General features: G+C 34.2%; 1 protein-coding gene across 1 annotated transcript in view; it reads left to right on the plus strand.

The window, feature by feature from the left end:
• The window catches only part of GRAMD1C (GRAM domain containing 1C), a 105,164-nt gene that overhangs the window by 9,758 nt on the left and 80,269 nt on the right, over positions 1–15,137 (plus strand). The window contains exon 3 of the mRNA XM_081301647.1: positions 8,635–8,719. Within this exon, the coding sequence (XP_081157773.1) occupies positions 8,635–8,719 (85 nt within the window). The remainder of the gene's footprint in view (positions 1–8,634; positions 8,720–15,137) is intronic.

Below are 15,137 nucleotides of genomic sequence, written 5' to 3' on the forward strand. Positions count from 1 at the left end.
AATATACTTTGGTGACTTTGGTGAAGGTCTCTTATGTTCATGTTGTCCTCTGTAGCAGCACATCTTTACTTTATTCAAATAAATATAGATGTAAAGGCTATTTTTGATTTTCTGCTTGATGGCTGATAAAGAAGAATCAACTCATTTTCCAATTTTATGTTGGATTAAAAAGCATACTTTATTCTGTTTGAAAATTTTCGATATAGATATTAGATACTGTTTGATAAAAATAGGTATCTTTTAACCTTTTTAGATTAAAGGAATAGGAACTAACATTATGGCAATATGAAGAGGGGGCTATTTAACTTAAATGTTCTGTTACTATAAGTACTCAGATTAAAAATACTGAACACACAAATACAAATATCTTTTTGTAATGCTCATCTGAGATCACAAGATAGCATGGGAAATTCCTATGGGCCAAAAAAAGAAGAGTGAATCACTCTTAGAGTTGTAAGAACATGATGAGCTAATGTCAATGCAGGCTTGAGAAGTTGGCTAATCTTAAATTTAATGGCCAAATAGGAATAGGAGATGATAGATGATGATGCCTCGAAGTTACATGAGTTGGAACTGAGAATTCTTTATAAGCCATGACTTTTGAAGAATTGTATACCTTCTATGAAATGTTGACAAGGAAAATAAATCCATCCACATGTGCAGGTTGAAGATTAGGAAGCTTGTCTATCTCAAGGATTGGGGGTGAGGTGAATTTGTCCTGAGAGTACACAACTATAGTCCTTTTCTCATGAGGTTTTGGGGCTTGAGTTTAATATACTATGAGTGAACAGAAGGAGATTTTATTTAAACCCTCCAAAATTTTAGATAGTAAAACTACCAAGATAAAATGTCATATGATATTAAAGACTTAATAGAAGGAGTTTAAAATATGATGGATAAGCAATTCTCAAACACCAGGCAGATTTGAAAATAACAAAATAAAACTTCAAGAAATGGGGGGGCTGGGGTTGTGTCTCAGCTACTGCTGAGACATTGCGAGGCCCTGGGTTCGACCCCCAAGACCACATAAAAATAAATAAATAAAGATATTGTGTCCAACTACAACTAAAAAATAAATATCTAAAAAAACTTCAAGAAATGAAAAATATGGTCATTGAAATAATAATTAAAAACTTGCAGTAGATGTGGAAAATAGCAGCTAAAGAGAGACCAATAAAATGAAAGAGATATGTTTTGGAAATTACCCAGATTGTGTCACTAAGAGGTAAAAAAGTGTGAAAGAGAATAGTTAAAGATATAAGGGGAATAGTACAGAAGTCTGTTTTGAATCTAATAGGAGTTTCAGAAGATAAAGACCAAATGATCAAGAAATCAAAGATAATATGTGTGAAAATTTTCTACTCTTGGTGAAAGACTTCAGAATCAGAAAGTTCAGTGAGTCTTTCACAGGAGAGAGTACATGAACAGAGTCATTATTTTAGAAATTGCAAAAGTAAATATATGTAAATTAAGGTAGAAATGGTTTTATTGATTTTTTTGAGTTTCTTTAATATACCATGTTGTTCTATGTGAACCATATGGTATTTCTACCACCTTACAGGTCTGGAATGGGAAATGGAGTATACACATAAAACAAATGTGTAGTATTATGTCAGATAGTGATAGAAACTTTGAAGACAATAAAAAGAACATAAAGATATTGTGGGGAATCACATGGGAGAGAGTAACATATTTATTTGGGAAGGCCAGGAAAAGCTTCCGTGGGAAGGTGATATTTGAGAGCCGTAAGTGGTGGAGGTAGGAGAAAGAACACAGGTGAATCATTTGAGGGAGGAGAAAGGAGAGTGGTATTGCATGGAAAGAACCTGAGGCAGGAATACAGTTGGCTTACTTGACCAACTACTGAAGGATGGATGTGGTGAGTGAGAGAAAGAAAAAGAGTATTGATGGTGATTACTGGGTTTCAGGTCTGTGCATCTGAATACATGGAAGCACCATTTAGAAGAAGGAATCACCATGGGGGAGAAGTAGTTGTTGGGAAAATGAGGATGTTTTGTTTGTTTTTGTTAAGTTGGAGATGCATATTTGGTATATGAATAGAATGATCTAGTAGATCTCTTTTGATATATGATTTGAGTCTCAGAGGAGAGGTTGAAGTTGAAAATAAATTTGGGAGACTTTGAGTATGGGTGATATTTAAAGATAGATTTATAAAGACTGGATGAGATTACTTAGGGAGAAAAATATATAGAGAGAAGAGAAGTAGCCTCAGATGTTTAAAACCTCAAGTGGAAGAAGAAGAACTAGCAAAAGAAACTGTGAAGATTTGACTGATCAGATATGAGAAACTATTAGAGAATGTGGTGTCCACAAGGACAAGTGAAGAAAGTTTTTTAAGGACAGAATGACCTTGTTAGATAAGACCTGAGAGTTGGCTATTTGCAAGGTGGAGGTTGCTAAGGACATTAACTAGTACAGTTTAAGGACAAAAACCTAACTGAAGCAACCAGATTTTAGACTGTTGTTTTAATCATCTTTTATAAAATGTGACATACAATTATCCAAAGAAATAAAGGGACAAAGTAAAGAAAATCCATATTTTATTAAAAACAAACTTCTTAAAGGTGACCATATCAACATGGAAAAGTCTTTGGGAACCAAAAGCAAGACCATTAAGAAATTACCAATTGCTTGGTCTGTTTTATGTTGCTTTAATAAAACCACAATACTGGCTAATTTATAAAGAAAAGAAATATGGTTTTTACAGTTCTGGAGCTGGAAAGTCCACAGTTGAGGGGCTTGTGACTTATGAGGCTATTCTTGCTGTGTCATTTCATGGCAAAAGGCAGAAGGGCAAGAGAACATGCATGAGAGAGCAAGAGGGAATTTAAAATCAAGTTCAGTGAGAGCTGTAGTCTACTCAAAATAAATAATCCACTCTCAGGATAACAACATTAGTTTAATCATCTCTTAGACTACTGCATTAGAGATTAAATTTCTAATACATGAACTTTAGGGGTCACATTCAAATCAAAGTACCAGTAAATTATCATATTTAATAAATATAATAGAGACTATTGAAAATAATTGAAACAGTTATATGTTACTGGGATATTTACTAAGGCTTCAGCCTTAGTATAGCCCTTTGATAATCTGTGGCAATGAGAAATTTAGCACATACAAATTTAAGATAATACGGAAATTCTTGCTTAACATTCCCTGTCTCTTTCCAAAAATCTTTTATTAGATATGAGTTGTAAACTTAAAAACAGTGACAATGATTCAGTGAGTTTACATGGGACACTGAGTTTTTATTACTCTAGTCACATTTTGCTCAATTATTAAACAATTTTAATTGCATTTTTTGGGGGTGAAGATGTTAATAATTGGTGAAATGCCTACTAAGGATAGGTAGTTGGAGGGGGGAGGAAGGGTATTAAGTATTGACCTCTGAATAAGTTTTAAAAGAAGTTTAAATGTTTCCCCCTAACATGGAATTAACAGATTTATTCTAACCCTACTAGCTTCCTCTTCTTTTGCTAATTTTTTCTTTTACTTTAAGTTTAAAATAATTGTGCACCTAAACAAGAATTCTTCTTGTTGCTCTTTTATAGACTATACCATTTTCCTCTTCCCTCCTTCCTCTAGTTAACCTTTGGGAACTACTAATTTGTGTTTCTCTCTCTCTCTCTCTCTCTCTCTCTCTCTCTCTCTCTCTCTCTCTCTCCCCCCTCTCTATAATTGTGGCATTTTAAGAATGTTATGGAACTGTATGTAATCTTAACTGTATGTTATGGAACTGTATGTAATCTTTTTGTATTGACTGTTTTTGCACAGCATGACTCCCTAGAGATGCATCTAGGTTTTATGTGTGTATGCTAAAAGTTCATTCCTTTTTAATGCTGAGCAGTATTCCATTGTAAAGATGTACCATGGTTTGAAATTCATTGTGGAAGAACATTTAGTTGTTTCCAGATTTGAGAAATGACACTAGAGCTGCAATAAACATTTGTATACAGGTTTTTGTATGAATATCAGGTTTTCTCTTTGTAGAAAGTGTCCAGGAGAACAAATGGCTGGGTCATCTGTTTAGTTTAAGAAACTTTCAGTCTGGGGATGTAGCTCAGTGTGAGTTCTTTCCTAGTATATGTAAAGGCCTGGGTTTACTCCCCAGCCCCACAAAAAAGATTGAAAACAACAACAAAATACACCAACCACCAAAATGAAAACAATAGAAACTTTTCACAAAGAAAAGCTCAGGACCAAATGACTTCACTGGTGTATTCTAGCAAATGTTTAAGGAATTAACACAGACTCTTTAAAAACTCTTCCAAAAAAGCAGAAAAGGAAACAACACTTCCCAAACCATTTTCCGATTCCAAAGCCAACATTAATTGTAATTCTGTACACTGGCAGTGAACAACCTTAAAATGAACTAAGAAAACAAAATTCCATTTATAATAAAATCAAATTAGTAGTTAGGAATGAATTAAACAAAACAGATATAATATTGTATTAAATTTCTCATTGCCACAGATTATCAAAGGGCTATATTTGATAATATAAATATTACACATCCCCTCTTATTCTTAGGGGGTGGGTTTCATATCTCCAGTGGATGCCTGGAACTGTGGATAGCACCAAATCCTTATATATACTATGTTTCTTCCTAAACTTACCTATGATAAATTTTAATTTATAAGTTGGGCACAGTAAAAAATGAACAACAATAAGTATTAATAAAGTTAACCATGATAACAATATATTTTAATAGAAGTTATTTAAAACTTATGAATTATTTACTTCTGGATTTTTCTACTTAATATTTCAGACCACAGTTTATTACAAGAAACCATGACAGTTAAACCTGTGATATAGAGAGACTACTAGACACTGAAAACTATAATACCTCATTGAAAGAGATTTAAATATCAAGAGTCAAGACATCTCATATTCATGGATTAGGAGACACAATATTGTAAAAAGAGGGTGGTACTCCTCAAATTGATCCACAGATTCAGTGCCATCATATAAATCCAAACTGGCTTTTTTTCTAGAAATTGACAGGCTGAAATTAAATTCACCTGAAAGTACCAGGGACCCAGAATTACCAAAAATAACCTTGAAAAATAATGAAGTTAGGAGATGCATATACCCCAGTTCCAAAGCTTACTGCATAGCTATAGTAATCAACATGGCATAAGACTAGACTTGTATATTAATGGAATAAAATTAAGAATCCAGAAATCAACTCTTAAATTTTTATGATCAGTTAATTTTTGAGATAGCTGCCAGAATTATCTAATGAGGGAATCAATAGTCTTTTCAACAAATAGTACCTGGACAATTAGATATACACATGCAAAAGAACAAAATTGGACCTCTGCTTTACACCGTATACAAAATTATTTCAAAGTGTATCATAGACCTAAATGTAAGAGCTAAAACTATGAAACTCTTAGAAGAAAACATAGTTATAAATCTTCATGACCTTTGGATTAGGCAATAGTTTCTTAGATGTGACACCAAATTTCAAGAGGTAAAAGAAAAAAATGATATATTGGGCTTCATTAAAATTAAAAATGGCTGTGCTTCTAGGAGACTGTTAAGGAAATGGAGATAGAATGAGGTAGATAACAATATTTGAAGCAATAAATATTAAAACATTTTAAGTTTATTTTTCTTAAAGGTCCCAGTTTCATTAGGAGCAGTCATGTACTCCTATAAACCAAACAACTCAGGAAGTTGAGGCAGGAGGAACACAAATTCAAGTCCAGCCTGGACAACTTAGCAACACCCTGTCTCAAAATAAAAAATAAAAAGTGTTGGGGGATATAGATCAGTAGTAGAAAACCCCTGGATGCAATCTCCAACACAGAAAAAAAAAATCCTTCTTTTTCTTATAATTCCCTATAATCATTTTCGAAAATAACTCTTCTTTCTTACTTTAAAGTATTCTAACACTGTCTGTGCATATTTATACATGTAAATACTATAAAGTTCAATAAACTGATATCTTGCAATCCAAAATCCTAATGGTTGATATCTGATAAAAAAAATGATCTGAAGAGTTATCAGAGATTCAGTATCTGTGACATATTCCATAACCTCCAAAGTATATTTTTGGAATGAGTGTTGGTAGTGGATTAGAATAAGAGAAAGGGAAAAATTGAGGATAAATTAACCTGGCTGGGTGTAGTGGCACAAACCTATAATCCAGTGAATTGGGAGACTGTGAGGCAGGAGGAACAAAAGTTTGAGGCCAGCCTTAGCAACAGAGTAAGGCCCTATACAACTTAGTGAGACCCTGTCTCAACATTTTAAAAAGGCGGAGGATATAACTCAGTATTTAAGTGCCTTTAGTTCAATAGGAGATGGCTATATTTCATTCCATTTTCAAGTATTCAGATTATGTGAAGCTGGAATCTAGTCCTTGTGTTGTTAGACTTTCGTTTCATTCTGTTGTTCACAAAGAACATATCTCATATGGTTTAATTCTTTAAATTTGATGAAATTTGTCTTGAGGGCTTGGATATAATCTGCTCTGGAGAATGTTCCTTGTGAGTTAGGGAAAAAAAAGTGCATTCTGCTATTGTTGTATGGGACATGTTTCAGTCAGTTTTGCATTACTACAACTAAATGTAAGAGACAACTAACCTTATAAAGAAAAGAGGTTTATTTGGCTCACAGTTTTGGAGGTTTAAATCCAAGATTATGCAGCCCCATTGTTTTGGCCTCTGGTGAAGGCACCAGATAGTAGTTTAAGTATTCTAAGTCTAAGGGTGATGCTCTTTGTTTCTTTTACTTGAGGTTTATTAAAAATCTTTGAAAAATTTTGACCATTGCTTCTTCAGATGTTTTTCTGCCCTCTCCTTTTTCCTTCTGATACTCATGCATTTTGGTTTACATGCATTTTGGTTTAGTTGATGTTATCCTGCAGGTGTCTGAAAGTCTATATTTATTTTCTTCAAACATTTCCCCCTCCGTTCTTCATATTTGATGTTATGCTGATCTATCTTCATGTTCACTGTATGAGCCCCTCTAGTGAAATTTTTATTTCAGGGATTGTAGTTTTCAACTCCAGAATGTCCATTTGTTTATCTAAAAAAGATTTCTCAAAAAAATCTATTTGTTTAAATTTTCTATGCTTGTGGAGTCATTGTTTTGGTTTCCTTTAAGCATGATTCTCTTGCTTTGGACACATTTAATTGCTTTGATATGTTTGTCTGCTAAACCCAATGTACGAGGACCCTCAAAGACTGTTTCTTATTACCTTTTTTTCTTTCCTTAGTATAAGTCACACTATTTTCATTTTTTATAGTTTTGCTGAAAATTAAACTATTTAGATAATATACCATCTCCAGATTCTGATTGCATTTTCCCTAAAGGATTGTAATTGTTGATTTTTATTTATTTGTTTAATAACTTGCCTAGAGTAAATATGTTTGTTGTGTGACATGTGGGAACTAACATTTCTACGCAGTTTATTATTTATTTTCCCTCCCTTCCTTCGTTCCGTCTTTTCCTTCTTTCTCTTTCTCTTTCTTTTCTATCTTTTGTGACGATTAAACCCAGGAGTGCTTTACCACTGAGCTATATCCCCAGTCCTTTCTGTTTTTTTTATTTTGAGAAAAGGTTTCACTAAGTTGCTATGGCTTGCACTTAAGTTGCTGAGACTGAGATGCTCTTACCTCAGCCTTCTAGTTGCTGGAATTATAAGGTTGCACCATCATGCCTAACTATATTGTTTTTCTCTTTAAGGCTGAATTTCTAGTAGTCACCATACATGTCACTCAGTGCTTGCTTAATGATGTGTTCAAATGCATAGAGCCAGTATGGTTTTTCCCTTCTACTGACAGCAGTATGTATAGATTGGGGAATATATTCAAAGTTTAGGCTGTTTTCGAGTTTGTCCCAGTTTTTATGTTCTATTGAGATCTCTTGTGTCCCTAGCCAGGAATATATGGATAGCTGTTTCTAGTCTCTTCTACATATACATGTAAGCCTCTGTTTGGCCAGGAATATGTGGAGAGTATATCAAGCCCATCTGTGACTGCCTTTCCTTCAAGATTTCTCTGTTAAGTCCCTTGCTCATCTGTCATTTGGCTTACAGCAATGGGGACCAAACTTTCATACTTGCTTGAATAGATTTAGGGTTTCCCCTTTTACTTCCGGGCATAGATTTCCTGCTTTCCACTCCCAGTGAGCTCAACTACCTCGGTCAACATAGCTGCCAGTTTTTGTGGCTTGTTCTACCTAGGTAGAACTATCCCACTGACTTAACTGGTAGAGGAGAAAGGGTTATGAGAACAGGCCCAGGAAAGAGGGCCACAGACTTCTGCTCTACTGACCCAAGTTCAGGTTTCATAAACAAATATTTGACAATTTATTGTGTATCTTTTATCAATTTCCAGCCACTTGAGATGATTGTTAATATTTTTTTTCCAGCTATATATTCACTTTTGAAGAGATAGAATTGCCAAATTCTTTATTATGTTGGAAGTCGTTTCTTTTGTTCTTTTTTCCCTCCTTCATGTTTTTGAGATGTTTATGTTTTTCATATGAGGACATATAAAATATTGCATAGAAAAGCATATGATTTTAAATTTTATTAATGTTCTAAGATATAACAATTATAATTAAGCAGAAATTAAAATTTTTCTATTGTTGCAGATTTCAAGTTCAACATACAAAGATAAGAATGAGGAATACAAAAGACAGTTCACACATCTACCTGATACAGAGAAGCTAATAGCAGGTAAAAAAAAAGATGGAAATTTGCAAAAAACAAACAAACAAAATCCATTTTTAACCATATTATCAAAATAGAAGTGACATGTGACAGTATATGTAGAAAATTTAAGCCTTTATGTAAGAGAGAAAATAGTTTTCAAGATAAGCACCATCTTCTCATTCACAATTAGACAATATAAAACTAAGTTATAATTTGGGGAGGAGTGATTTCTGACTTAGTAGGTAAGAAATAGAATTAAGTACTAGGAAAATATAATTAAGAAGAAATGATTTGTCACAGTTTCTCCTGGTACTTGTTTAATATGGTGTTAGAGGAAATATTTAAGCTTGATATTCAATATATGTTAACTCTCCCTGAAAAGATACATTCTTTAACAAATGTACTCATAGAGAAACTTAATAAAACATTTTAGAGATGAATTAGTATTCATGTCTTTGTTCACATAGACTTTTTTTTTTCAGAGAAAAAAATCATTTTGGCTTATGAACGTATTTCATTTTTAATATAAGCTTATTACAGATTCATGACAATAAATTATAGAACTAGGTGTTAATTTTAGAATATTTATTTAAAACATTTGTGGGAATTTCTCAGATTTGATACTATGGGGGAATGTTTAATTCAGTGTAAATGATTTTCCAGACAGTTCAGGTCAATAAATATGTTGATGAATTACAATATTTTTAAAAATATTATTTATTGCATGTAACATTCTCATGAAAAAGTTTTCGAATTCTACATGGAACAGTGAGTGATTCTTTCAACCAAACTGCAACATTGTTACAGGAAGATAGCCACTGTTGGCAGTTTCTTCTATGTATTTACAGAAATTGTCTGTGTGTCTTTAGGAACATATGTGTATATATTGCTAAAAAAAGTTAAATAGTTACATGCTATGATTATTGTTTTGAATCTTGTATGCAGCTCTTTTTAAAAAATATTTATTTTTTAGTTTTAGGTGGACACAATATCTTTATTTTACATTTATGTGGTGCTGAGGATCGAACCCAGTGGCTCGTGCATGCTAGGCGAGCACTCTACCACTAAGCCAGAACCCCAGCCCCTACAGCTCTTTTTATTAGCCCTATTTATAAGCCTACATCATGCTTTTAATGGCTTCCTGGTATTCAATTGAATGATTTATATTGTAATTTGTTTAATAATCCTTTACTGATAAGACTTTTTGGTTACGTCTTATCTTTTACCACTAATGTGACATTGAACTTTCTTGTGTGTATGTGTGTGTATGTGTGTGTGTGAGTGTGTATTTTTTTAACACATATGAACACATACTCTAAGATAATCTCCGTGAAGTAGAATTGTGACACAAAAGCTAATGAGCATTTAAAATTTTAACTGTTGTTAAGTCACCCTCCAAAGAGGCCTTACAGTTTACATTCTCATCAATAATGTATATGAGTACTTGTTTTGCCACACCTCAGGAACTCTGCTTTATCAAAATTTGTTAGGTAGAAATGGTATTTAATCATTGTTTAAATATGCATATCCTTAATTGTAAGAGACATTGAACATCTGTTTATGTCTATAAACCATGTGCATTTCTTTTTCTATGAACCTTTCTCTTCATAAACTTTGCCCATTTTTCTAGTGGGTTGTCTTTTTCTAAACTTTGAATAGCTTGTTAGATGTTAAAAACAAATTGTAGATCTTTTTTGCATGTGTGGAATGTTTCTTGCCAGTCTGCCACTTAAAATCAAATACTTTTCACAAAAACCTTTCTAAAATGTATCATCCTCATTACTGCCTTCTTGAAAGAAATTAATCTGATTTTACAGTGAAATATACCCATCATAAAACTGAAAAGCTATACAGAAAAAGTATAAAGAAAAAAATGAAAATCGTTGAGGATCCTACTGTCTATATACAATTTGGCTAATATTTTATAGCTATCTTTTTATAAATGATTAGTGGGCAGCTCTAATACTACCTCTGGGGAAGAGATTAGGCTAAAAGTTTGTTCACTGCTCCAAAAATATTTGGAGTCAAATTGGTAGGAAAATTTTATTCAAAGCTGGCTTTTAAAAAAGATAGAAAAAAAAAACTATTGTTTTAAAAGTTCCATCTTTGAGATCTCTGAATGTGAGCAAGGCTTTTAAAAGAGAAGAGGCAGCACCCAGGCAGCAGAGGCAGGATGTAAGACAAAAGGCAGGAAGTGTACATGTATAGATTTAGTGTGCTGCACAGGCCTGGGAAGGGGACAGTCTCCATTCTCAGCTTCCTTAGGACATAGTGGTGGTGGTGGTTGTTGGAGGAGAACCCTTTAGCTCCCTCTCAGCAAGAGAAATTTGCTCTTAATTTCAGAGGGAGACTTCCAAATTCAGTCTGTTTTAATATCTTTCAGTGTGTATATTTGCTTTCAAAAATTAACATTTTTAATTTTTTTCTCACTGCTATAGTAAACCTGCTCCATTTAGAAAATTTGGAAAATGTTAGGAGAGGTAAAATGGCTGCCCAGGGGAATTTCTAGGGTGATAGGATGGTTCTACATGGTACTTCAGTGGTGGATTCATAACTGTTGGTTTGTCAAACCTTTACACAGGAAACTTGTCGCTTAATCAATTAAGATATCAGAATAGTTCTTTAGTATCCCCAGAGGATGATTGGATCCAGGATTTCCCCTCAGATACTAAAGTCTGTGGATGTTCAACTCCCTTATATAAAATGGCATAGTATTTACCTATAACCTGTGCACATCATTTAGTATTCTTTAAATCATCTCTAATACATTTAATACCTAATATAATATAAATGCTGTGTAAATAGTTATTATGTTTCAGGGATCCAATATTTGTGCTGCTCAGTACTCAGCTTAAAACTTGAGGGGAAAAAAAACTTGGTTGAATGAAACAGTTTTATTCAAAACCAGCTGTGAAGAATACAGACTAGACTTTTTCGTCTCAAATCTCCCCTAGGGGCATCAGGGGTGCAAAGGGTTTTTATAGGAGAAAAAGGAGGTATAGTGGGATAAGAGGCAAGACATCCACATGCAAGGTGAGTCTTCTTCTCCATTATTTGTGTTTCCACTTGTCTGTCTCGTCCTTTCCCAGAACATCAAGTAGAGCCTCTCTGTTCCCAGCCCTATTTGAAATTAAACCCAGGAGTGCTCATACATCCCCATATTTTTTTTATTGCATTTTAAGACATGGTCTTCCTAAATTGCCCAGGCTTGCCTCGAACTTGTGATTCTCTTGCCTCAGTTTCCAGAGTCACTGGGATTACAAGCATGTTTCACCACACCTGGCTTGCAATTTCTTTTCTGAAGGTATTACTTTTCTGCAAGTCTGTTCACAAGAGCTAATAAAAGGAAGGGTTGTTAAGGGGGAGGACTCTCTTTAGAATACCATGTGAAAAGGATGAGTTGTTAAAAGATTAGGATAAAGATTAGAATAGAAGGGGAAAGTAATTCTGTTAAAGACTGCTTCTGAGCAAACTGTTCTGTTATAGTTACAGTGATAGGAGACAAACAGATGTGAGTGGTGGGAACACAAGGTTAAAGGAATAATTTTATAAAATGGGCACATTATGTTCATTCCCACATGCTTTCTTTTCCAAGAAGCAGTTTACCTGTAGCCCAACCTGGCTTAGGTAGACAGGATGGATATGTCACATTCCTCAGCAAACTACTTGTTATCTTTAGGAGAAATGCAGGCCCAAAATAATGTCCATAAGAGGAACCCACGTTACCCTGAAGGGGGAGATTTTTGTGGTTCTTGTCACAGACCAGATCCTGAAACTCAGGGAGGTAAGGATGATTCCTCCTAATCATAAAATCTGTAAGAATTTGTGGGTAAGAATCCAGTTAAGTGCTGCTTTGTCAGCATATTTACTAAAATTGTAACCATACAGAGATTAGCATGGCCCCTGTGCAAGGATGACATGCAAATTTGTAAAGTGTTCCATATTTTTTCCTATACATAAGTGATGAATATACTGTAAGAGAAATTAGGAAAACTACTCTCAAAAAGTAGTCTCAAAAATTAAAATACTTGGGAATCAACCTAACAAAAGAGGTAAAAGACCTCTATAATGAAAACTAAAGAAAGAAATTGAAGACCTTGGAAGATGAAAAAATCTCCCATGCTCTCAGATAGGCAGAATTAATATTGTCAAAATGGCCATATACCCAAAACTGTTATACAGATTTAATGCCACTTCTGTTACAACAATCCTAATGACATTCTTCATAGAAATAGAAAAAGCAGTCATGAAATTCATTTGGAAAAATAAGAGGCCCAAAATAGCTAAAGCAATCCTCCGCAAGAAGAATGAAGCAGAAGGCATCACAATACCAGACCTTAAATTGTACAACAGAGCTATACTAAGTAAAATGGCATGGTATTGCCACCAAAACAGACATGAAGACCAGTGGTACAAAATAGAAGACATAGAGAAAAACCAACATAAATACAGTTATCTCATACTAGACAAAGACACTAAAAACATTCATTGGAGAAAAGATAGCCTTTTCCACAAATGGTGCTGGGAAAACTGGAAATCCATATGTAGCAAAATGAAATTAAGCCTCTGTCTCTCACCCCACACAAAAATCAACTCAAAGTGGATCAAAGACTTAGGCACTAGAACAGAAACTCTGCAGCTAATAGAAGAAAAATTAGGTCCAGATCGTCATCATGTTGGCTTAGGACCTGACTTCCTTAACAAGACTCCTAAAGCACAAGAAGTAAACCCAAGAATCAATAAATGGGATGGATTCAAACTAAAGAGCTTCTTCTCAGCAAACTAAACAATCAATAATGTGAAGACAGAGCCTAGAGATTGGAAGAAAATTTTTCCCACATGCACCTCAGAGCCCTAATCTCCAGGATATATAAAGAACTCAAAAAACTTAACATCAAAAAAACAAATAACCCAGTCAATAAATGCAAGAATCAGCATTTGAAAGTGGGATGTGGTCTTCATTCTGCCTCAGTTCCCCAGATGGCCCTTTCCTTATAACAATAGTATATTGTTTAGGGAATGATACAAGCAAAAATATTTATACATATTCAGTGTAGGTGAAATCTCCCTCCCTCCCTCCCGCCCCCTCCCTCCCTCCCTCCCTCCTATCCCTCTCCCTCCCTCCCTCCTGCCCCTCTCCTTCCCTCCCTCCTGCCCCTCTCCTTCCCTCCTTTCCTTTTTTCCTTCTTCCCATGTGTATGGAGGGCTGACTTTATAGATCTATTCCATAGCTCTGTTTGCTGAGAGGATTTAAAACATAGTACCCTAGTAATAACAAGCATGTCTAGGGCCCAGATTTTAGTTTCTAAATACCACTCTCCAATAAAAGGAACAAGAATTCTTTAAAGAAATAGCCTGTTATAGGGCTGGAACAGTGAAAATGCAGAATGAGTTTGAAATATCTTGTAGTTATTTCAGAAGTCAGGAAGAGCTTATTTAAAAAAAAAAGGAGCCAAGTTTAAAATGGTCAAATCTAGAATTGCTTGGACAACAAAGTAACAATAATTTTGGATTGTTAATTTTAAGAATCAAATAAATATTCATGAGCACATAGTGTTATAAATAAATGCTTGAATAATTAAATAGGGAGAAGCCCACAACTCTACCTGAAATTCCAAGCATCCCTAGGTAATTTATATGCACATTAAAGCTTGAGAAAATCTAATCTAGGGATTAAGTGTGCACCTGGGTTGAAAGCCTTACTAGATTCTTACACTCTGTAACTGTAATGGTGAAGAAAATCTAAAATATTTTCGCCAACAACTGAATAGTGACAAAACTTATTTCATCAATGTTAATGCATTTCTAACATCCTGATTAACAAGCCAGTAATTTCACCAGTGAAATTCCTTTTTTTTTTTTTTTTTTTTGGTACTGGGGATTAAACTCACAGGTGCTTAACAACTGACCCACATTCCCAGCCCTCTTTTATAGTTTATTTAGAGGCAGGTTCTCACTGCTAAATTGAGTTGCTGAGGTTCCCTAAATTGCTGAGGCTGGCTTTGAATTCATGAACCTCCTGCTTCAGCCTCCCAACTTGCTGGGATTATAGGCATGCGACATTATGCCTGGCTTGAAATCCCTTTTCTAATGTATCTATGCTAATTAGCCAAACATTTGATGTTAAACTGTGATAATAATAGTTGAAGTGCTTATGGTAGCCTCTGCTGGAGTATAGTTATTTTAATTAGATTGTTAGCAGACCCATACCAAGTATGATTCTGTAAATTACAACTAACTCTCCCTAAGCCTGGGTATATATATCTGCTTTTTCACTTCTAATATTAATTCTTGTTTATCTTTTTTTTCTTGCCTGATCTTGGGCAAAGAAATGTTTATTAAAATTAAAAACATATTTGACCCAGCAATTCTACTTCTAGAAAAAATGGTATTATGGGAATACATTAATTTCCCAACACTTTGGCTTATCATGAGTATGCAG

The sequence above is a fragment of the Spermophilus citellus genome (assembly GCF_964194105.1).
Source record: "Spermophilus citellus genome assembly, chromosome: 7".
In the NCBI taxonomy this organism is placed as follows: domain Eukaryota; kingdom Metazoa; phylum Chordata; class Mammalia; order Rodentia; family Sciuridae; genus Spermophilus; species Spermophilus citellus.